This window comes from Anas platyrhynchos, chromosome 2, assembly GCF_047663525.1.
Source record: "Anas platyrhynchos isolate ZD024472 breed Pekin duck chromosome 2, IASCAAS_PekinDuck_T2T, whole genome shotgun sequence".
In the NCBI taxonomy this organism is placed as follows: domain Eukaryota; kingdom Metazoa; phylum Chordata; class Aves; order Anseriformes; family Anatidae; genus Anas; species Anas platyrhynchos.
In genome coordinates, this window is record NC_092588.1 from 107,159,448 (window position 1) to 107,181,681 (window position 22,234).

At 48.6% G+C, this 22,234-nt stretch overlaps 2 protein-coding genes across 17 annotated transcripts in view; one reads left to right on the top strand and one right to left on the bottom strand.

Annotated features, from left to right (window-relative positions):
- Nucleotides 1-10,357, top strand: part of ATXN1 (ataxin 1) — a 200,016-nt gene extending 189,659 nt beyond the window's left edge. For all 16 annotated transcript variants that reach the window (XM_072033323.1, XM_038174993.2, XM_027451266.3 and 13 more), the window contains one exon: nt 1,918-10,357. In XM_072033323.1, coding sequence (XP_071889424.1) covers nt 1,918-2,448 — 531 coding nt within the window. In that variant the 3' untranslated portion in view covers nt 2,449-10,357. The remainder of the gene's footprint in view (nt 1-1,917) is intronic.
- GMPR (guanosine monophosphate reductase) overlaps nt 9,765-22,234 on the bottom strand; it is a 36,271-nt gene continuing 23,801 nt past the window's right edge. The window contains exons 8-9 of the mRNA XM_027451263.3: nt 19,665-19,824; nt 9,765-14,598 (exon numbers count right to left, since the gene is read on the bottom strand). Of these exons, the coding sequence (XP_027307064.1) occupies nt 14,418-14,598; nt 19,665-19,824 (341 nt within the window). The 3' untranslated portion in view covers nt 9,765-14,417. The remainder of the gene's footprint in view (nt 14,599-19,664; nt 19,825-22,234) is intronic.

Below are 22,234 nucleotides of genomic sequence, written 5' to 3' on the forward strand. Positions count from 1 at the left end.
ATGTGTGATTCCCAAAGGCACAAATAGCTTTTGATGGGGTTGGGAAAGTACAAAAAGAAAGAAAAAAAATTACAGTAAGCAGGAAGGAAGAGAGAAAGGGGCAAGCCACAGCACTATCGATGAAAAACCCGTGCCCACCATATGGTTCATGCCTAGGGAAAAGCCTACAGCTCTGTGTAGACAGTGGTTTCCATTTAAGTCCCTAAAAGATGCTGCATATCCACCACCCCTCCCAGTCAGACCCCTTTCCGAGGTGAGTATGTATGGAATAGGACCACAAACCTGGGGCAAGTATTTCTGCAAATCCTGGCGCTGGAGGATTTAGAGTGAGCCTCCAGCAGCATGAAGTGGCAGGACTTCTGCAGTTACCTTGCCCCAGGTGCTCCACGGTTCATAAACCATGCCTAGGGCCATGTCCCTGTCCAGTATTGCTGTGTACGTAGTTGGTTGTTGGCAGGCAGGTCCGGTCAGAGAAGTTTTAATATGGCACAAATTGATTTTCTGGGGGAACAGGAGGGTGTTTTGTGCCTCTAAGCTACTGCTTTTGGAATTTCTCATAGAGTGGCTAATTTGCTGGGCAGATGGAGTGTCAAAAGAATATATAAAGTGTTATTCATTAGCCTGACCATGTAGCATATATTTATTGGTGTCTTAAGGTTGGGGTTTTCTCAGCTGTCTCAGGAGCTGCAGTTGTGTGCTAGGACATGGCGTGGGTTTAACCAGCTGAAAGAGCAGTCACAATCTGTTGGGAATCTTTGGTTTACCAGTCCTGGAGCCTCTGTCCCTGGGCTGTGGGACATCCCAAATCCAGTCCTCCTGCTTACAGTGGATGTGGAGCTGGGGGGGTCCAAAGAGAGCTGCCAGGGGCCCTGTTTGCAGAGGATAAGTGCTGCCGTACTGCCCACTGCGAACCAGGAGTCCTCAGGATGCCTTGGCGTGAGACACACATTGGAAAGGAATCAGTATCCTTATCAGAAAGAAAGGCGCTTCCAGAGGGAGCCTCGTGGTGGTCGCTGAGTCCAGCCTCTTAGGGTTGCAGATCTCAGCGGAGCTGCACACAGCATGTTGAAAACACGTGCCAGGTTTTTGAAAGCGTTAGTCAGAATTTCCTGCCCTGACAGGGCCGTGGCAGAAGGGCTCGGGCCTGTAGGGTGTGAGTCACGAGCCCACATCCACGGTTCGATCCTGCTGACAGACACCGTGCAGATAAAAGTGGTATTGAGGTGCTCGTGGTGTCAGGTCCTCCAGGCCCACCATCAGGGGCTTCTGGAGGAGTAGGTGGGAGAAGGGGACAAAGTGCTCTGGGTCACGGGACTGCTCAGGGAAGGTGGGGTCATGCCTGCTGCTGGTATAGGCACAGCTCTGTACCTACCCACGGCCTTCCCCTGTAATTCGACGTCCTCAGCCATTTCATGCTGGTAAGTATGCACTGACACAGGTGGAGGTCAGCAGGGGGAGGTGATGTTCCTGTGGTCATTTAGGAAATCGTGTGTCATAACAAGCAGCAGAGCCCCTTCCAGCCTTGGGGAGCCGTCCTCTGGCTGCCAGGTGCCTTTAGGCCTGGGTGTCAGGCTCGAGGTACCACAGGGGTACAGCAGTTTGTCAGATGCCAAAGCTGTTTGGCCTCGTAGGCCTCTCTGAGCAGCTGGGTGGAGGTAAAGATCGATTCCTGTTGAGGTTTTGCGCTAAGAAGTGCTGAGCTCAGTCTGTTAACACCCGCCTGACAAGGACGAGCGCGAAGTCTGGTGCTCGAGGCACAGATTTCGCAGGAACTGAGCAGCACCTGTGCAATTCCTGCTTCACTGCTGTCACCCACAGCGCCGGCTGGGTGCTGCACGCGTGCCCCAGGGCAAAAGGCATCATCTCACGCTCTCTCCTCCCTCCCTCTCTCTCTTTCTGTTGTCTCTCTCTCTGCAGGTCAGCGTGGAGGTCTTGGTAGAATACCCTTTTTTTGTATTTGGACAAGGCTGGTCATCCTGCTGCCCCGAGAGAACCAGCCAGCTCTTTGATTTGCCATGCTCCAAACTCTCTGTGGGGGATGTCTGCATATCGCTTACGCTCAAGAACCTGAAGAACGGCTCTATTAAAAAGGGCCAGCCCGTGGACTCAGCTAGTATCTTGCTGAAGCATTCAAAGAATGACAGTCTAGCTGGAAGTAGACACAGGTATGCGGAGCAGGAAAATGGGATTAATCAGGGAAGTGCACAGATGTTAGCTGAGAATGGTGAACTGAAGTTTCCGGACAAAATAGGATTGCCTGCAGCACCTTTGCTCACCAAAACAGAACCCAGCAAGCCCCCGGCAACGAGGAAGAGGAGGTGGTCAGCCCCCGAAACACGAAAACTAGAGAAATCAGAAGAGGAGCCACCTTTGACTCTTCCCAAGCCTTCTTTTATTCCTCAGGAGGTTAAGATTTGCATTGAAGGTCGATCCAATGTAGGAAAGTAAAAGTTGTTTGGGGAAAGGAAATTAGGCTATCCCTTGTCATTTTTATCCAGATTACTGTACTGTAGACTAAATAACCCAGTATTTACATGTTATCATCTTATTTTAGGTTTATGTTATAACCTTGTTGTTATAGTTGCAGCTGGTATTATGCAGGAGACTGGTGCATATGTTTTTCCACAAGTGTTTGTCAGTGACTAGGTTTCTTGAGAGCTACAGAAGGGGCAGTATCTGCTTCACACACCCTTAGTGGAAATGAATGTGTTGTCATGGCTCCTGTTTTCTAACACCTCGTGTAGGACAGGGTCCAGCTGTGATTTTTTTCCTTTTGTCATCGTTATTTTTTTTGTGTTTTTTTTTTTTTCCTTGTTTTGGTTCCCGTTCTAGGTTTTTTTTTGGGGGGGTAGGTGAGGAGAAGGGAACTGTAGCAGAGGTGTGTGTCACGCGTGGTGTGTGTGTGCGTGCGCCCGTCCCGAGGAGGGACCCTGAAGAGGTTTCCTGGCCCCAGGTGAATGCTGAGGACACAACCCACAGATGTTACCCAAAAGAGGATCAGACAGCCTCTGATGCTGTCAACAATAAGCCAACTCTCGCTCAAGGCTCTACAGTATATATATATATATGTGTGTGTGTATATATATATATATATATTTGTGTGTGTGTATATGTATATATATATTTCCCCCCATGGGGTCTGACTGCACTGATTTTTGCTCACCAAGCATCTGCCACACCACCAGATTCCCCTCTGCTTGCTCGTGCAGTCGGGTGCCGGGAGGCCACACACACACGGGGCGCTGTCCTCGGCGCCGGCGGGCACGCCTGGGCGCACGTGGGTGTGCGTGGGTGTGCGTGGGTGTGCGCAGGGAGCCCTCCGGCTCGCTGGGCGGGCCCTGTTTCCGTGCAGTGTTAGACAAATCCCTCGGGTTAAGGCCATGGACATTCGCTTCCACCAGGGAGACGCATACTGCCCCTTTGAGATCACAGGCATCCATCGTTTGCAGTTGGGTTGCAGGTCTTTGTCTTTAACTCTAGTACTGTTTTTGGTTCATGATTATGGACGACCCGTGCCACTTTTTTTCAAATTTCAGTGTGACACAGGAACCCGATGTTGAAGATGAACGTAGAATGTCTTTAAGCACTTAAAATGCTGTTCACACTTTATTGCTGAGCATCCTGGTCTAACACTCAGTACGTACTGTATCTCACTTTAATCTGCTCGGAAAACAGCAGCAGCAAACAAATTAATCTCTTCAACACTGTAACTACATGCAACTATGTAAAGTTTTCTCACGAGCAAGATGCTGAAAGTTTCAATGTGGTTTCAAAGGGATGAATGTGAATTATTGAACTAGTATGTGACAGTCATTGTCCACAAAGGACTACTTAATAGGAGGCACTTTTTAAACTTTAATGCTTGAGAAAGAGTTAAAGGCATATGCGAGCTGACAGATAATAAAAGAATAAGAGAAAGGAAAAAGGAAAGAGAAAAAAAAAATCATTGTCCAGTGTTTTTGAAAAAAAGATGGACTTTAAAGAATCTTGCAATTTGCACATCTTGAGTTTATCATTTGTGTGGTATTCCTGCAGTTTTTACCTAATAATGTTGTGGGTTGGGGGGGGTCTGAAAGAGCATAAACAAATGTAGCAATTACTCACTAACCTGCCTACGCTCTAGGCCATTTCATAGGGTTATTGTTCCTTTCAAAGTTCATTTTCGGTCTTTCTACCGTATCTGCCACACAGAACCTAGCACAGGTCCTACCGGGACGGCTCTGAGAATTTGTCTTCAGACTTGCTGAGAGAGTTTTCCACAAGAAACATTTCTATACATAAGCAAGGTGTTTGTTTGTTTTTAAAACAAACCTATTGTTATTTTATTATTATTATTATTTGTTATTTTAATTGCATTGCTTTCCATTTGAAAGACTAGATTTAAGAGTTTGGTACAAAACAAGTTTTGGGGGGGGGGGGATTCACGCCGTTCAGTCTTTTGTTTCCCCAGGTAGGGCCGGATCCTTTGAGGTGCTGTGCACCCAGCCTCCCGGAAAGTCGCGGGGAGGTGCGAGTATTACGTACTTCGGGTCTGAGCTACAAAAAGCCTCTTGCTGCCAACAGGGATGTGTCTCATTGATGTCAGTGGGATCTAGCTCGGGCCCGGCGCGATCAAGCGTTCACGTCGTTACTTTTGGTTGGTGAGTTCGCGTCCTTCAGGTAGTTTTGAAGAAGCTGTGCTGATAGGGAGAAAAGGAAATAAAAAGTCCTGGATTAGAAATACAGTACCTAAAGTGAACAAACTTATTTAAAAATCATGTTTTCCCTCTCCCCTAAAATACAGTGCTTTTATTTAAGAAAAGAGATGTTAACCCCAAACCCCAGCTTTGACTCTGTTATTTGTTACTTGAAATTTAGCTCACACCAGAACTAATTGTTTTTATACCATATTCTGGGGTGCACCAAAAAGTTTAAATACGTTTAAAATAGCTTGAAACTTTTCTTGAATTTCCTTGAATTTTATTAACCTCTCAGCGGGCTACCAAATAGCTGAGTGGGTTTCTTCTCACAGTCACACTGCTTAGTTAGTGCTTATTTGTTAATATTTCTGCTCAGAGAAGTTGCTTAATCTTCCATATACTCTGCTCAGGGCACTTGCAATTTATTGTTTTGTTTTGTTTCCTGTTTTGTTTTTAAGCTTTTGATGGTAAAGGAGTAGAAAGAATTACAGATTTTAGTTCGCATTCGTACCACTATTTCCGTAATTCACACGTGCTCGGAAAAAAAAAAAAATCTCAAAGAGAACCATACGCATTCACATTCGTGGTTAATAAGGAAGCAGGGGCTATTAAACTGACTGGATCTATTCAACTAACACTAAAAAAAAAAAAAATAAAAAATAATAATAATAAAAAAATAAGTTTGGAGCAATAGGAATGTATTAGTTCTGTGCTTGTATTTCAGACTGAGGATTTCTGAAATAACTGGTTCTTTCCCAACAATCGTCCCTTTCCATGCTTTGGCTTTCGTAGGATGTGCAATACTTTACGTGCCAACGTAGACTCACCCGTGCGGTGTTAGCTAGATCTCATACCCTCTTCTGGTTTCCCCTTTTTGTTCCCTTGGAATAGTTTCTTTCTTCCTTCCTTCCTTCCTTTTTTTTTTTTTCCTATTAATAACTCCCCTCCCCCCAAAAAATAAAAGAGAAACATGTTGAGGGTGAGGCGTTCCTTGACGTGGGAAACACCAGCCCTTTTTGTCAGCGTGAGGTGAAGGCCTGCCTCGGCCTTGCGTCTCGGAGACGCACGCCCCCGGCCTCCGCGCTGTGGAAAAAAATGAAAAATTTAGATCCAGGAAGACAAAAAGCGCCTAATCCGAGTTCCCCCCCGCCACCACCACCACCACGGGAGGAGTTTCGGGGTTCATTATGTCTCCAAGGGGGGGATTTTTGCCAACGTCAGCCCTCTTCCCCGCGGGGCCACGTGCGGCCAAGGGGCCGCTCGGTGTTTGCCCCGTGCCCTGGCCCGGCTCCCCTTTCTCTTGTTTTCTTTTGGTCTCTTTTTTTTTTGTTTATTTGTTTGTTTTCTTTCCTTTTTATTTTCTTTTTCTTCCTTTTTTTGTAGCAGGCCTGTTTAGTTTACAACGAAATGCATACAATCACCAAGAAATTAGTCAGGGCGAAGAAAATAAAACGAGAACCTCTTTATAGGGATTTCTAAAAATATCTATCTATCTGTCTATCTATCTATCTAATCTATCTATATATCTATATATATAAAATGACTGTTCCTTATAGTGTTTAACTTAGGCATTGTTTCAGTTTGTCTGGGCCACATCACGGGGAATTTGAGTTTGATGTCACTTACCTCAAGTCCTGCAGTTGAAACCCAAATTGGCGTTGCTGTTGACCTACTTTAGGATTTTGTAAGTTGCTGTTGGGATTTTTTTTCCCCCGACGAACCAGACCTCGGGGTGGGGGGGGGTGGGAGGGGTGGGGATAGGATGTTCCTCTGATTCCTTCAATTCCTTCGTCCCGCTGTCGCTTCGTTCGACCTGTCGTTCCGTCATTTTCTCGGCGTGGGGAAGTGACATCACTACTCTCGTTTCCCTAAATCAAGGAACATTTAGAAACTTTTCACACCTTTTACTCAGGGATGGGGCTGGCATATGTGTGGTACACTGATGTGACCAGAAGCAGCACTTTTACTGCTCTGGAGTAGGGATGTACAATGTGACAGACGAGTTTGGATTTCCTGCATCTCATGGTTTAACTCTGTAGATATCACGTAGATCGCAATACAAAAGCAGCAGGCTCAGCGTGAACTGTAGCTGTTGGTTATCACGAAAATTCACTCTGTGCAGAGATTTGTTTCACTTAAAAGTGTGTTGCCAATATTAAAAAGGAAACGGTGAAATTCTGTTCAGACTTGCAACTGCTAAAAAAAAAAAAAAAAAAAAAGAGAGAGAGAAAAAGTCTGTATCAAGGAGAGCAAATCCTCTTTATTTTAAACACTAACAGTGTTATTTCAAAGAGGGGTTCTTGGCACAGCGGCCTGGGCCCCAGCTCTGCAAACACTTATGCGTGTGCTCAGGGGAAGGTCTGAGCTGGCCGGCCAAAGCAGCCAGGTGGCTCGGGAGCTCTCTGTGAAGTACACGTATAAATCTTTGTGAAACTGAAGCCTGGTTCGGTTAGGGCCAGATTCTGACCTTACTCAGGTGGCTGGAAAACCCTGGGGTTTCGTCCAGGTTCACCAGGGCGGGATGCCCCGGGGGCGCGGGGGGATGTGGCCTGTTGAAACACTTCTGCTATCCCATGAACGCCAAAACGTGGCGAAATGGGGCTTGCACTCGGACAGGTAATTTCCATTTCTGCCCTCCCCATCATCACAGGTAACAGCAGAGCCCGCTTGGGGCTCTGGCCAGTGCTGATGTGAGAAGCAAGGGGGGCGACCGTGTCGCTGGAGTGCAGCCGGTCATTTTCTTCTCTCTGGTTTATCCACCTCCCCCCCCGCCCCCACGGTCCTGAAACAACAGAAAAACGAGAATTTGTTGATGCAGATCTGCATACGTGCACACACAGCCAGGCAGAAGTGTCAGTTTGCACATGAATAAATACGTGTGAGTTTTGCAAGCCTACACATCCACTTGGTTTCCTGTCCCGAGGACAGTGTCGTGTTTTGTGTCGATAGGGAAATTCCAAACGAGTTGCACACCTCTACTCCAGAGTTCAATTTCTTTTACATAGACGACCTCGCTTCAGATGTGTTACCTTTACTGATAGGATCTTTTCTTGTAGCACTATATCTTGTGGGAATATTTTTTGATGTAAACCTAATTTGAGAAGCTTATTAAAAATAGAAACTTTTTTTGAAGCACTCACATTGAGGAGTACAGGTAATGTTTTAAAAAAATTGCACAAAAGAAAAATGAATGTTGGAATGATTCATTCAGTGTTTGAAAAAGAGATGGCTCTGTTTGAACAGTGAGTTTCATACCTTGTTTGTAAAAAAAAAAAAAAAAAGTTTTTAAATACAAAAGCAGAGAAAGGTTGAAAGTTACATGTTTTTTGTATATAGAAATTGTCATGTCTAGATGATCTGATTTGTATTGGCTTTGGCCAGGAAGAATTATTACTTAAAAGGCTCTTAAAGAACAACTGTGCTTAATTTTCTGTTCGTATTACATTTCTGGGTCCCGTTTCTGGGGAATGGAGTCATGCTTTCACACTGTTTATTCCTGTGCTGAAAACACACCTTGGAGCAGCAATTCCTGAGTGCAGCTACCAGGCACTTCAAAGGGTGGCTACTGTGCAAACCTAGAGTCTCGCTCTGCAGCTGGGTTTCGGCTTTAGATCTCTCCTGCCTGCGCCAAGGGACGAGGCTGGCAAGGCACGGCCCGCTCGGCTCCCGCCTCAAGCCTTTCGGCCCGATTATTTTTTTTTTCCTCTCCCCGTGAGGCTGTTCCACGTTTTTTTTCCAGCACTTCCTGCTCCAGACAAAACCCAAAGAGTATAATCCTGAGCAAGAAGTGTTCACAGTGAGGGATCCTAGCCTAGCGCCCACAGCAGGGCCCTGCCCGAGGCAGGGCGGCCTTGGAGCCCCTTCCACTGCCCCTTTCTCCCCGCGCCCTCCTCCAGAGCTGCCGGGGAGCAGCAGGCACACGAGGCAGCTTTCCAGTGGCGGTCTGGCTTGCTTGAGAGACCGGTGTTTTCCAGAAGCCAAAAGAGAGGATCCCGAGGCAGTTTGTGAGGAGAGAGGGTCTTTTTCTAAGTCCAAAGATTGAGCTGGGCAGCAGGGGGCCGGCGGTGACCTCGGCTCTCGTCCAGGCGGCCCCGGGCCCCGGCTGTATTACAATGAAGTGCATTCAGCCAATAGGTAGTATTTATACAATAACAGTCTCTAAGGTTTCTGTAGTTTTTTGTTTTTTGTTTTTTTTTATTTTTCCTTCTTGTTATCTGAAAGGACTCAAGTCTTCCACTGAGGATTTTATGGAGGCTTCATCCAAGGCTGTTTTCTTTTCGGTTTGTTCCTATTTCGAGCAGTCAAAGCTCCTGTGCCCTTTCCCTCGACCATGCAGTAGGCATGCATTGGAAGTGTTGTTTGCGGTAGGCCTTAGGCACTCCTTGAAGCTGTCGTTGCTGTACTACTGGATTGCTGACGTGCAAAACCTCCAGGGCCCGGACCCTCGGCCGGGGTGGGAGCGCGGGGAGGCCCGGCTCTGCCCCGGATCCCGCCCGGGGGCTCGCTGTGAGAGCCGAGGAGCCGACTGCTCGCCCTTCGAACGCACTCTGCACAACTCCTCTCCGAGCCACGGGGTTGGGATCCGGGTAGCTGAGGACGAAAACGGGCCGGGGGGGGGGGGGGGGTGGCTACATTGGTGTCTTCTGCCTGGCCGTCGGGCTGGCCGCTTAGCGAAGTTACTAACCTGTTAAGGCGTAGATACAACCTCTTACGACAGTCAGCTAATGTTGAAACTCACTAATGTATGTATTTGCTCTTTTTTTTTTTTTTTTTTTTGAATAATATATTAACTTGTTGAACACTGTCCTTTTTCGCAGTGTTAAAGGGTTACAGGGGGGTGGGTGGGGGCGTGGGAGGGGTGGGTTACGGGTGGGGATTTCCCAACCTTTTTCAGTTCGGGTGAGCTACTGAAAATCATTTTGTACTAGCTATGTCACCGTCCCCGGCGGCCGGCGGGCTTGGGGCTGGCCGGCTCGAGAAGGCACTCGGTGAGAGGCCTTGCCCGGGGGTAAGGTTTAGCCATTCTTCAGCAGTAATTTTTTAAGGTCTTTTTTTTTTTTTAATTATTATTATTTTAAAAATTTATTTTTATTTTTTTTCTCATTTGGTATTATTAATGAGGGTTGATGCAAATCACACTTCCAGTGTAGTTCCTAGTGTAGGCCCAGCAAAAGGGATATTGCAGCTTTGTGTTGGGGAGAAATTGAGCTGACATGGCCAGTACAAAGGAGAAATAGGGAGGGAATAACGTTTTGCACCTTATTGAAAAGAGGAGAAGATTTTAAGTGCATACAGACATAGTTAAGAGCTTTTATTGTGACAGGAGAACTTTTTTCCATATGCGTGCATACTCTCTGTAATTCCAGTGTAAAATATTGTACTTGCACTAGCTTTTTTAAAACAAATATTAAAAAAAAAAATGGAAGAATTCATATTCTATTTTCTAATGGTGGTGTGTCTATTTGTAGGATACACTCGCGTCTGTTTATTGAATTTTATGGTCCCTTTCTTTGATGGTGCTTGCAGGTTTTCTAGGTAGAAATTATTTCATTATTATAATAAAACAATGTTTGATTCAAAATTTGAACAAAATTGTTTTAAAGAAATTGTCTGTATACCAGTACAAGTTTATTGTTTCAGTATACTCGTACTAATAAAATAACAGTGCCAATTGCAAACGCGTGCTTTGTCTTCATGAGTTACAGCTGAACGCGGGATAGCTTTCCCCTGGAGGTAATTCGTCCAATTCATTTCTCCTGCCCCCCGGCACTGTGTTTTTAGTACACCTGCATTCATTCGCAGCGAGGCAGGAAGGCACCCGTGCACGCACAGCACAAAACCCTCTCCAGACCATCAGAGTGAAGCTTTTTATTGCGTAACAAAACTTCCCACTTACAGCTCCCGAAGGCCTTGCGCTGGAGGCGTTGCATGCACGGGTTTGCTGCATTCGAGGGGCGGCAGCGCTGATCATCGCCACCTCAGCGGTGCGGAGCGGGGCAGGAAGACAGCGAAGGCTCGTTAGCGCTTTTTGGCTGATTATGCAGAAGCGCTTTACAGTTATCGCAGGCAACACCATGGAGTTTTGGACTCCGAATTGCTTAGCCATGTATGAAAACATCAGTAACAGTAAACACCGTGTCAGGTAAATGCTGTCTTTAGGGGTGCGGAGCTGCGGCAGCATCTGATCTGACCCAGGAGTGCTGCAGCCCCTCCAGCCCCTGCCCTCAGCTCTCCAAGTGCCCATGACTGAAAAGCACAAGCCCCTGTACCGACACGGCGGGGCCTGGCTAATTGCTGCCCTGTCTCTATGTCACCCCCAGTCCTTTCCACCCCCACAACCGGCTGGCAGAAAGGATTTTTTAGGTGTTATCTTGTTTCAAGATACCAGGGATTGATGTGCTCAGCTGGGCTTGTCTGAGTGGTGTCACAAGGCCCTTTTCGGCATCCCCACTTACAGGTTGTTGGTGTCTGCAGGTAAAGCACTGTGGGGCCAGACCTCAACACTGCCCTGGGGTGCTCAGCTCAGCATTACTGGGGGAAGCAGGCATGAGCGTGGCCTGCAGCCCTTATCACACTCACAGTGCTCCTGCAGCAGGGAGACAGAATGGGGCTGGGGTGGCAGACTTGAAGAAGACCAGGCTGAGCAGAATCGCCTGGCACTAAGCGCTTACAAATGGGACAGGATGTTCCACAGGACAGCAAATGACAGAAAACCTGGAAAAATGCGCAGGTGAGGTAGATCTGCAAATGGCACATGGCGTTTGCCGGTGTTTCTGGCCTTTGCGTGGTCCATCCTGCCAGGCACAGCGCAGCCTCAGCGCCTCTGCTCCCGTTTCTCCCGAGAGTGGCAGCGGGCTTGAGCAGGGCACGGCAGCTGGGGCTAAAAGACAACAAAGGCAACTACTGAGGCACAGGAGTGGCTGTTAAATGAGGGCTCACACCTGATCTTTTCTGTTTTCCAACCTGTCCGAAAGCTGCACATTTGAGCGTGAGTAGTGAGTGCTGACCTGGTTGAGCATTGTCTCTAAAATCCCATGTGTAACTACGGGCGAGATGCAGGCATGCCATCAGTTTACCTTTTCTGCAGCTGATTTCTCTCTCCTGCTCATGCTGGAGAAAGAGAAAACAAAGCAGAGCACGTGCTGTCTATCGAAATGCTGGTAACAGCTGTGATTGGGAAAAGCAAACACCCTCATCTCGAGCTTTACCAGTCACCACTCTTAATGTCAATGTCATTCACCGTCTGGAGAATTCAGGGCACTTCTTAAGGTACAGCCTATCCCCATCCCTCCAGATCAGCCAGGGGCCAGACAGAGGTACGTGCAAAGGGACAGGGAAGCGGCTGTGAGTGGCCCTGGGCAGTCTAAGTGTGAGGTTTGCCAGGGAGAAGACTCCACGCGTGCCATCCCTGTGGAGAGGCAGCCCTCCCGTGCCCTCAGCGCCTGCCCTTTGGAAAAGAAACTGTTCCAAAGAGATGTCACAAAGCTGCTCTGTTCAATGTGCGTATGATCTTGTTAGAAAAGATGTTTACAAATATATATATCTATACTACGTATATGTACCTCTTTCGTTTAGAAATGTAGCTAAAAAAAGTAGAAAAGCAATAGTGAGAGTGGGCGTGAGACCAGCAGACTGCTCGCCTCCCACGTGTGAAGGCACGAGTGTGGAGACACACCTGCCGTCAGGTCTGGCACGGGCTCCTCGCAGAGGTGTTTGTTTGCCTTTCTACCCCTGTACTGCACGGCGTGTAAACGAGGGAAGGTGACCCCCTGCTGCTGTACAGCTGCAGGGCAGTAACACCGCCTGTACTCTGGGCTCAGGGAGCAGGATTTGGCCCACCGTAGGATCTGTGGTAAAGAAGCGAGGCAACTTCTTAAGGTGATGCTTTCAGGCTGGAGGGAGCAGAGACCAGAGCCTTTACTCACAGGGCCGGCTTCTCTCTGAGTTCAGGTTCCTTTACAAATTTTGGGCAGGACAAATGGTCCTTAGAGCCAGCACAAGCATAACCTATACTCACATTAAGGCCCTTACTCACCTCCAAAACAGAAGAAAGGGTCACACCACAATTAAGACCGACGCCCTGCAAGTTTAATGGAAGACATTTAAAATATGAGGCCATTTAGAAGACCTCCGGTGCCTTTACTAATGTGCAAAGCACACTTAAAAGTCATCGGGGATCATTTTGTGGCCTTGATTTGTTCCTTAGAAAGGTCGATCGTACCAACCCTTGTGCATGGCTTTTTGGGCAGTCCTGCCTATGAGCCTAATTCTAGAGTCTCTTTGCTATTCCCCTTCCTACAGCTTACTTGTTTGCTTTGCAAAGGAAGCCTACCTCTTTCCACAGATACCTACAGGAGGGGAAAGCAAGCCCCTGAATGAAGTAACATCAGCTGTACTGCGATCTCAGCAGCACTTCAAAGTAAGTGGCCAAACATGATTAATTCATTGGTGTTCACTTTTACATCCTTCATCATAACGAGCTGCTGTGCTACTCGTGCGGATGCCATGCGTGTTTCCAAATAAGTTTTGTTGTGATTTATCAATTAATTAGCGGGCTGTTGCACTTTGTTAAAGCGTTACCCAGAGTCTTAAACATTCATTACTGCCTTTAGAGCAAGTGCTTTAACTCAATCTCAGCCTGTCACTGTCTTGCCATCAGGCTGTTCTGCTGGAAGCTCCCTTGTGATTTTCACGACGCTAAGGACTGCGAAGGAGTGGCACCAAGTAAGTAAGACGTGAGTTTGACTTCTCTGACCTCATTCACCTGGCCACAGACAGTGCGCAGCACAGCATCCTTACATCTTTGCTAAAGGGACATGAACAGGCAGAAAACTTACGAGGGAGCAGGGAGGGCTGCGGAGGAACCTCCCCTAGGTGGGTTTACTGTTGCTGAGGTTGTACGTCCCGAAAAATTCTGACCACAGAGCATGGGTAAAAGCAGGAACCCAGGTAATTCAGTAACAGCGTGCACAAAGAAGCAGGCAAGCTCTGAGCTGTCCTCTCCTGAATGATCTCCACAGACGGAGACAGGGAGGACAGCATGGGTTTGCTACATTCAACGACAACTTCCCTGAAGAGGCAGGTCCATTGAAAGAGGGAGATTTAAGTACAAATGGGGGCACCAGCCCTGTGAACCCAGAGTGGAGAGCTGGCATTTTATCTTCCCAGTAAGCAGCTCGCAGGAGTCAGGCCTCATCCACCTCTGACATCGTGCAGGCTGGCAGCCCTGCCACAAACACTGACCCTTTTGCCAGAGGAAAGGTGACGACAATTTGGGTTTTGGCTCCTCCACTCAACCCCTTCCATCTTTCTCTCTCCCTGCCTGCAGTCTCTGGAGGCTGCACTGTCAGAAGCAGTGGTGGCTGCCAGGCCAGCCTTCAAAGAGGGAATGTGTGTACATGTGCAGGTGCAACAGACATATCTGTACAAGCCAATTCCTTGTTAGCTGGGCTTTCAGCAGCTATTTGTCAGAGGGGAAGAAACAGGAGGAGAAATGATATTAAAAAAAATAATAAAATAGGCACAATAAAAGATGAGGCTATTGCATTTTGAACCAATGGCACTGTGTTAATAGCACAACCTTCCCTGTCCAAATCCCAGCCATCGTGGCTATGAAATTGCCATCTGCAGAGAGAGGAGAACTTGCCACTACTGCACCAAGAAGGAGAAAGCACAACAAAACACCAGCCCTTCCTGCTCCTCTCCCCCTGCCCCTCTCTCCAGTTCCCCAGTCCTGGGCTACGAGAAGACCTGGCTGTGCTGCTGGGTGACCCGGATGAACGTTGTTCTCCTGCTGAGTTCCTTGAGTTTGGCAGCTCCCACATAGGTGCAGGTGGAGCGCAGCCCCCCCAAGATGTCCAGGATGGTGAGCTCCACGTCCCCGCGGTACGGCACCTCCACGGTCCTGCCCTCCGAAGCCCTGCAGAAAAAGAGAATGGTTACTGCAGTTATGGGCAGCTGTAAAACGTATCCAAGTGTGCTGGAAATGCTGGAGGTGAACGTTCTGCACACTGCAGTTTATACGCACTCCCCCAGCTCTATCCTGTGCTTGCCTGTTGATCCTTGGTGCGCTCGAGCACTGAAATGCTTCACCTCCAGTCACAAATGAGGTGCAAGGAGTGGCCAGGCTCAGGCCACTTGTAGGAACAGGGGGAGCTGGGCCTTGGCAAGCACTGGGCAGCACAGCTCCGCAGGGCTTGAATCCTCACTCTCCATCACATTTAACTTTCTCGGAAATGTTTGAGATTCTCGTGTCACAGGCAGAGGACTGACAGCTGAGGACTGGGGCTTTAAGCGCTCTTTGGATGGCACTTCAGAATCTGTTCGGGTTTGAAACCTGGAGGGGAGAGGGGATTGCTGTTCTCCTGCCCTGCAGAACCCAGTCAGAAGCAATGGCTGGGCTCTGTCATTGCTGTAAATGTGCCTTTATTTACTTTTCCCTTAAACAAGTTGTCTAGGGGATAGTGCATGAAAGAAAGGGCATGCCTGTTCCGAGGCTGCATTTGCAAATCATTAACAACAGCACCAGCGGCTCTGCGGAGGTACTTGAGTGTGAGCCTGGCGATATTTCATCCTGTTAGTTTAAATGTGGGGTCAGAGCCCTAGGGAGACAATAAAGGAGAAGTGTTAATATGCCATGTGAATGAGGAACCGTGATTAATCTCCCTCCATCTGATGAGTAATTGACTCTTTCTTGAAACTCTCAAATAAACACCAATAAGCGCCGAGCAGAAGGCGTACGCACCGCTGCCATCTAGCAGGCTGCTGCTCTGCTGCCGGGGCCGTGCTGCTGGGAGCTGACAGCCCTTTATTTTCGGCTCGAGAGCCAGCAGCACGAGAAGGCCTGGGCCACAAAGGAACGCCAAAGTGGCCACGCCACAATTCTGCAACTTGCTGCTCAGCCCAGACCGCGTGCGCTCGGTGGGCCTTTTTTTGGAGCAGAATTACAGAAGCACGGGACATCAGAGCCACTGCCCTTGGGAGATGTTCCTCGTGGCTCTGGAGACCAAACCCTGCACGAGTGGTGGCCACTCATGGCACAGCCCAGAAGCTCTGATGGCTGGGCACGGCTACCAGGCCCCCCTGGTATCAGCTGATGGACTGCTGGGGCGCCAAGAAGCGAGCTGTAAGCACCGTGCTGGGGGGAGCATGCTGGAAGGCAGGTGTCAGATAGCTCCAAGGAGGATGCTGGCGTTACAGTTTTATGCTCAGCCTTGGAAAAAAAAAAAAGTGTCAATGGCTGAAAATTCTCAGTGCTCCCACTCTGTGTGCTGGGACTTACCGATGCTCCTGAAGAGAAAGGAGGATGGGGTGGGGAGAAATTGGGGGCTGGGAGTTAGGCAACGGCAAGTGCAGCCAAAAGGTCAGAGCTGAGTTAACGTTATGTCTGTGGAGCAAGCCCCCAGGGACCCAAGCTGGCTGGCGTGTCATCTTACCCCCCAGACGGGGAAATGCCCACGCTGCAGCACGTGAGCACCGAGCGCCCCGTGGTGGAGCCAGATGAAGCCCTGCAGCGCCCGGGATCACAGCCCTACTGGTGTCTTCGACAAGGAGATAGACTCAAACTGTTGTTTCTTTCTTGGTTGTGTGTTTTGCAAGAACAAAGTGTGAAACCTGCAGTAAGTACCCAGTCAGATTGGTGCAGCATTAACCTCTAACCTTGTCCACGGGGATGAAGAGTGACGTTTGTGATGAGCACATATTCAGGCTGTGTTCTTGTTAACCCTAAAACTCCAGCCTGCAGGGGCGAGGGGTGGAGTCTGTAACAGGTAACAGCACAGAGGGGTCCTGGTCCCCGGCCCTGCAGGGCAGCAGGTGGAAGCTGAGTACGTGCACACAGCCCTTGCTGCAATATTCACCTCCACAGCCTGGCCAGGGGTGGAGGCTGTGATGGGTACGTACCCAAAGCCTGCCGCTAGAAGAGGGGCTGCCGGGGGGACCTGTGTGGGAGAAGGCCACGATCATGGATGGTTCCCCTGGGTCTGAGAGCAGTGTGAGCCACCCCTTCCCGTGCCTAAAAGACATTTATGGTAGTTGGCAGTAAGTTAAACTAAGTAAAAGCTCCCCAAGCCCAGACTGTTTTGCCAGCACCGAATGTCTGCAGGCAGGCTGCGCGAGGATTAGAAGGGGTGTCACGGAGGCTGGCACACTTGGCAGAGAGCTGCGTAAGCAAGTCAGCAGGAAATGCTGAGGGATTTGCAGCTCTGACATCTGTCCCTGAGCTATGACCTGAAACTCACCCTTCCTCAGGAAAGAAAGGCGAAGGAGGAGCAAGTGGGGCTCCCAGCAACTGGGAACTGTGTGCTCACGTGCTCTCAGCAGGGGCTCCGTGCACCTTGCTAGCCACTGAGCAGGGTGAATAGAAAGGGAAAGGGATTTTCTGTAGACGTTTTGAATGGATTTAATCCATGCTGCGTCCCGTAACTCCCAGCCGGTTCAGCCATGCTGCTGGCAGGGAGGGATGAGCAATGTGGGTGGGAATCCTGGCGGGGTGCATGGAGCGAAGTGCTCTGTCAGCCTGGCAAAATGTGGGTCGGGGTACAGGGGCCAGCCTGCCCTGGCTTGAGGCAACCTCATGAGCGGAGCGTTTAAGAAATGGCAAGAATCTGGAGCAGCTTTTTCAGGCTATCATTTGGGATACAGAAAAAGGCAGTAAGTAGCAGCCGCATGCTGATGCTATTCTGTCTCTGTGGCCCAAATTCCACTCGCAGTCAGTGTAAAGTGCCAAAACCAGCTCAGCAGCAGCTGTGAATTGCTGAGTGACCACAGTAGGGCTGCAGCGTTCACACAAAACCTGTGAAATCTCAGAAGGGTTAACAAAAGCAAATTGGCTCGAACTGAACAATACTGCAGTCTCCATCCCTGCCTGCCTTACTTTTTTTTTTTTTCCTTCCAAAAGAGAATCTTAATAATTGCCTTTCAGAAATTCCCAGCTCTGATCTGTGTTCCTCATGGAAGGAGGTAAAAATGTAAAAATAAACCAATATAGAAATGGCATATAAGTAATGAAACAGGATCCATGTATTTCATAGAAAATTAAATGGGCTCAATCCGACATATTCATTACAACAAAAGTGACTCTCGTGACTTTATTTCCTGCTGCAGCTACCTCCCTTTACCTGTCAATTTTCATTTTACTGTTTGCCGGAGGTGCAGGTTCTCCAGCCAAAAGGTGTAATTCTGCCAAGACGAAGTTCAGTGACGAGCAGTCCCATCCTGCAGGGGGCCGAGCACATTGATCTCACCTCAGCTGGGCTCTTTAAACGTGCATAAAGAAGCCCTACTGATTCCACAGGTTTGAGGGATCCAGCATTTAAAGCACTGAGCTAGAACCCTTTGGTTCAAGTTTGCCATGAGCTAAACTAGCAAGTGATTTAACTTTCCGTAAGTTTTTCTTGCAAGAGTAATTGAAAGAGAAGCTTTGCCTTCTCCCTGATCATCCCCTTGATGCCCCGTGCATTTACAGAGCTTGTTAACCAACAGATCCTATTTTTAACCTACAGTGACATCCATCGTGTTGGGGCAGGCTGAGTGAGACCAAGGCTGGTGAGGACGGCCAGCTGCGAGTTGTGGCTGCAGCTGGAACAAGACGAGGATCAGCTCCCTCACAGTTAACAGCCACAGCTTACAGACTCGGTGCCTGGAGCTCCTGTAGCCAGGAGCAGACTGGGGCATTTCTGCTGTGGTACCCACTGGTGAGCACAAAAAAGCAGCACCTCAAAGGGGACTGAGAATTTCAGACTGCCCTTCTGGTCCCTTGCTGCTGAGGTTTCAGAACTCGATCCCCAGGAGACTTTGCAGCACCAGAATGCAAAACGAAATGTGGCTATGGATCAAGCAGGACGTGTGTAGTACTGCCCACAAGGAGCTGAAAGCACCTCGTCTAAGCCAAACACAGATTTCTCCAGCTGATGCAAGCACAGAGGAGCAAAGGACAGTGAGTTATCATAACTCAGATAAAAGGTTACCAGCACCTCTGCGTAGCTGGCAGCTGCCACTCTTAAATTATGAGATAATTGTGAAAGGGTACACGCTTCGCTCAAGAAGGACACACAGGTCCTCCTCAGGCAAACAGTAAGGGTGTCCCTATCCCCTTCTTGTCCTGCCAGATGCAGAAAAATCTTGGCCTGAGAATCTGCCAGGATGTAAATGTTCTCCTCAAATTAAAGCATTTCGTATTTCACTCCTGCCCCTGGCAGCAGCTGGACACGTTGGGAAAAACACCTGACAGAGCACTTGTAGCAGACAAGGCTGATAGAAGTCATCAATCTTCAATGTCTGGAACAGCAGGAAAAGTCACTGGCTCCGAGACCCTTACAAACAGCACTTTATCAGTTGGGACCACAGCCTAAATCTACTCCAGCGGAGAAGCTTTAAAAGGGATCCCTTCAGTCAGTCAGCGTATCATGTAAGGCAGCAATCACTCTCAAAGCTGTCTAAGGGCAGTGTCCTTACCTGCCACTGGTAAGAGAAAAGACATCAGAGGTTTTCCAGAGTCAACTATGCTTTCAGAGAGTCGAAATTCTCACCAATTTCAGGAGCAAAGTAGCAATAGACAAGATTCCTTTGCAAAGCCTGACTTCCTTGTGTTCCCCAAGCATCCTCTGCGGATTTTATCTCACAATCCAAGCTCCCTCATGCTGAACAATTTTGGGAGATGGGTAATGGGCTGCTCTGGTGCTCTGTTACCCCCAAAGGGGTGAGAAATGTGTTTGCACCAACACAGCAACAGGACACACAATCTGGGTAAGCAGAGGGCCACAAACCACAGATTGGCATGCCATGTTCCCACATGCAATTCATACACATCTTCAGAGGCCCGAAGGTCAGAATAGTGACTAATGGCTACCCCAATTCACTGCCATAAGCGTTACTAATGGCTTCTTCCTAGACGAGAAGAGAGGCACGGGCCTGTTTCCACATGATGTCTGTGGCAGAATTCACCTCCAGAAGTTACATGCCTGCAATTACTACAGGAGCTCCTACCTGTATTCAGCAACCCCTCCTGCATGCTTCTTCATGGCTGTATCAGAGCTCATCCCGTAAAAGAGCTTCACCTTCTTGCCATTCTTCTCCATGATCTCTCCAGCACACTGGTCGTGGCCTGCAAACATTCCTCCGAGCATGACAAAATCAGCGCCGGCTCCTGTGACCAGCAGAGCAACACGTCAGGGAATGGAAAGAGAGTGAAAGACAAAGCAAGCACACAGCGGCCTCCAGAAACAACAGCCAGCCCTGAGCACTTCGGTACAGACAGTCCTCGCCTCTATCGCTTGCAGCAAACTGAAGAACTGAAACACGGCAAATTCTGCTTCTCCGACACTTTAAATGGAAAGAAGCAGCAGCTCCCGTGACATTTTGGCCTATCTAGCCTTGCTTAGAAAAGTTTGGGTTTTACTCTCAGGAGCCTGAGATGGATATAAACCTCACTTCACAGAAACCAGGTGGGCCTGAACTAACCCCACCACATCACATGAACATGTCCAAACGCTGGGGAGATGCCAGGCTGGGCATTTAGGATTTGGTCTGACCTCTGCCGCTATCCAAACAGTATCACCGGACCTCGAGATCTGGCAAGTGAGATCACTCTCAAATCTACACAGCTTCTACCATCCGTCTAAAAGCTCTGTACACAAACCTGAATCTGGGACTGTTTTGATCTTAGGACACACGGCAGCTGTGGAGTCTGCTTTGATTTATAAAGCCAACTCCCTCCCTCCTCCCTTCCTCCAAAGAGCAGACCCAGCTGCTCCACTGACCTCACCTCCCTTTGCCTCCTTGTTGTTAGAAAGGAATGGCAAAGGGATTGTAAGGGGATATTAAAAACGAGGCTTATGCAGAAGTGCTGAGCACATCACACGCAGTACTTACAGGCAGGCACCCATTCAGCTGTCCTGCCTGGGTTCTCTTGTTGCAGATGGCAACAAGAGTTTTAAAGCCTCGGTTTTGTTCCTGCCTGATCCTACCATTACCTTGCCAAAACCAAAGGGAAAGCTCACCCTTTAAGACATTCTCAGTTACTGGTGGGGAGCTCCTGTTGTTACCTGGCACACTTTTGCTCCACATTTAAAAAAAAAATAAGTACTCTGGTAAATCAGGTTGGTGTCTCCTTCAAGGATGGAGGAAAACAACGTGATGGAGAAGGGACAGACTTGGGATCAAGGTTTCAAAGAGAGCTTTTACACAAGTCAAAAGCCTGCCAAAAGACACCAGACTCTACCTGGCCAATACCATCCCAATTCGGGGACCCCTCCAATCCCCCAATTCCTTACCCACTGAGTTGTCCATCCATCAAATCCACGTCTAATTTAGAGACAAGGATATTGTGTGGGACAGTGCCAAATGCTTCGCACAAGTCCAGGCAGATGCTGTCAGTTGCTCTTCCCCTATCCACCACTGCTGCGACCCCATCCCAAAAGGCTGCCAGATTTGTCAGGCACAGCTTGCCCCCAGTGACACCCTCCTGGCTGCCACCAGCCACCCCTCCGTTCTCCCTCTGCCTTGACGTAGCTTCCAGGAGGATCTGCTCCATGACCCTGCCAAGCACAGAGTTGAGACTGACTGGCCTGTAGTTGCCCAGGTCTTTAAAAAAAAAACAAACAGAGGTTATATTTCCCCTTTTCCTATCACTGTGAACTTCAGTGGACTGCCACAGCTTCTCAAATATGACGAATAGTAGCTTAGCAGCTTAACAATTTCTAGCTCTGATTGTGGGTCTCACAGTCTCCACATTATTAGTGCCAAAAGGACAAATGAAATCTACACTTCAGGATCACAGAGTTCTGCTTCTTCCCCACCTAAGTATCTACCTATTCTTCTTCTTTTGACTGTGTATTTTGGGAGGAAAGCAAACATGTTTGAGTTATGGGATTGAAACTCTTCCAACTTCAGTAACTCTTTCAAACTGAAAGAAATGATGGAGCCCTCATCTGTCTCCTGCATGCCTGATGATACGAGTTACTGATAACCAGATCAGCTCTGCACAAATTCACGTGGAATCAGCCTAGATCTGTAGCTTGGCCAGCCCTCCAGGCAGGTACAGCGTAACAGTGCCTGGACTGCAGCTGGCCCTGGAAAAAAAACATCCACCTGTGCTCCAGCTGAGGCACTGAGCCTTTGCAACAGCAGGTGTACAGACACAGCCTCCAAAAGCAGGGAAAAAAGCCAGCATGATCTGTCAGGTATATTTTGGAACCAGCTTCTTCCCAGCTGACTTTGCCATCTGATTTTTCCTCCCTTTTCCTTCTCTGCTCCTGTATCCCTGCTGAAAGGAGCAGCGATAGCATGTTCAAGATGCTGGCGCAGGACGCAAAAAGCACATTCTGTTCCTGGCTGTGTCACAAAAAGATATGTGACCTCAGGCGACTGAATTTAGCATTTCTGGGCTTTGACTTCCCCTCGTTTTTAAGAATGGAGACAGTAGTGCCTCCCCGGGGCATTCTGAGAAATGTGCTCGTGTTATCAGCCTTCCCAAGGGTGCAGCCATGCGAGCCATCCCAGAGGTCGGCACAAGGTCCTTTCACGCTTTCCGAACGCCTCCTGACCAACCTACACCT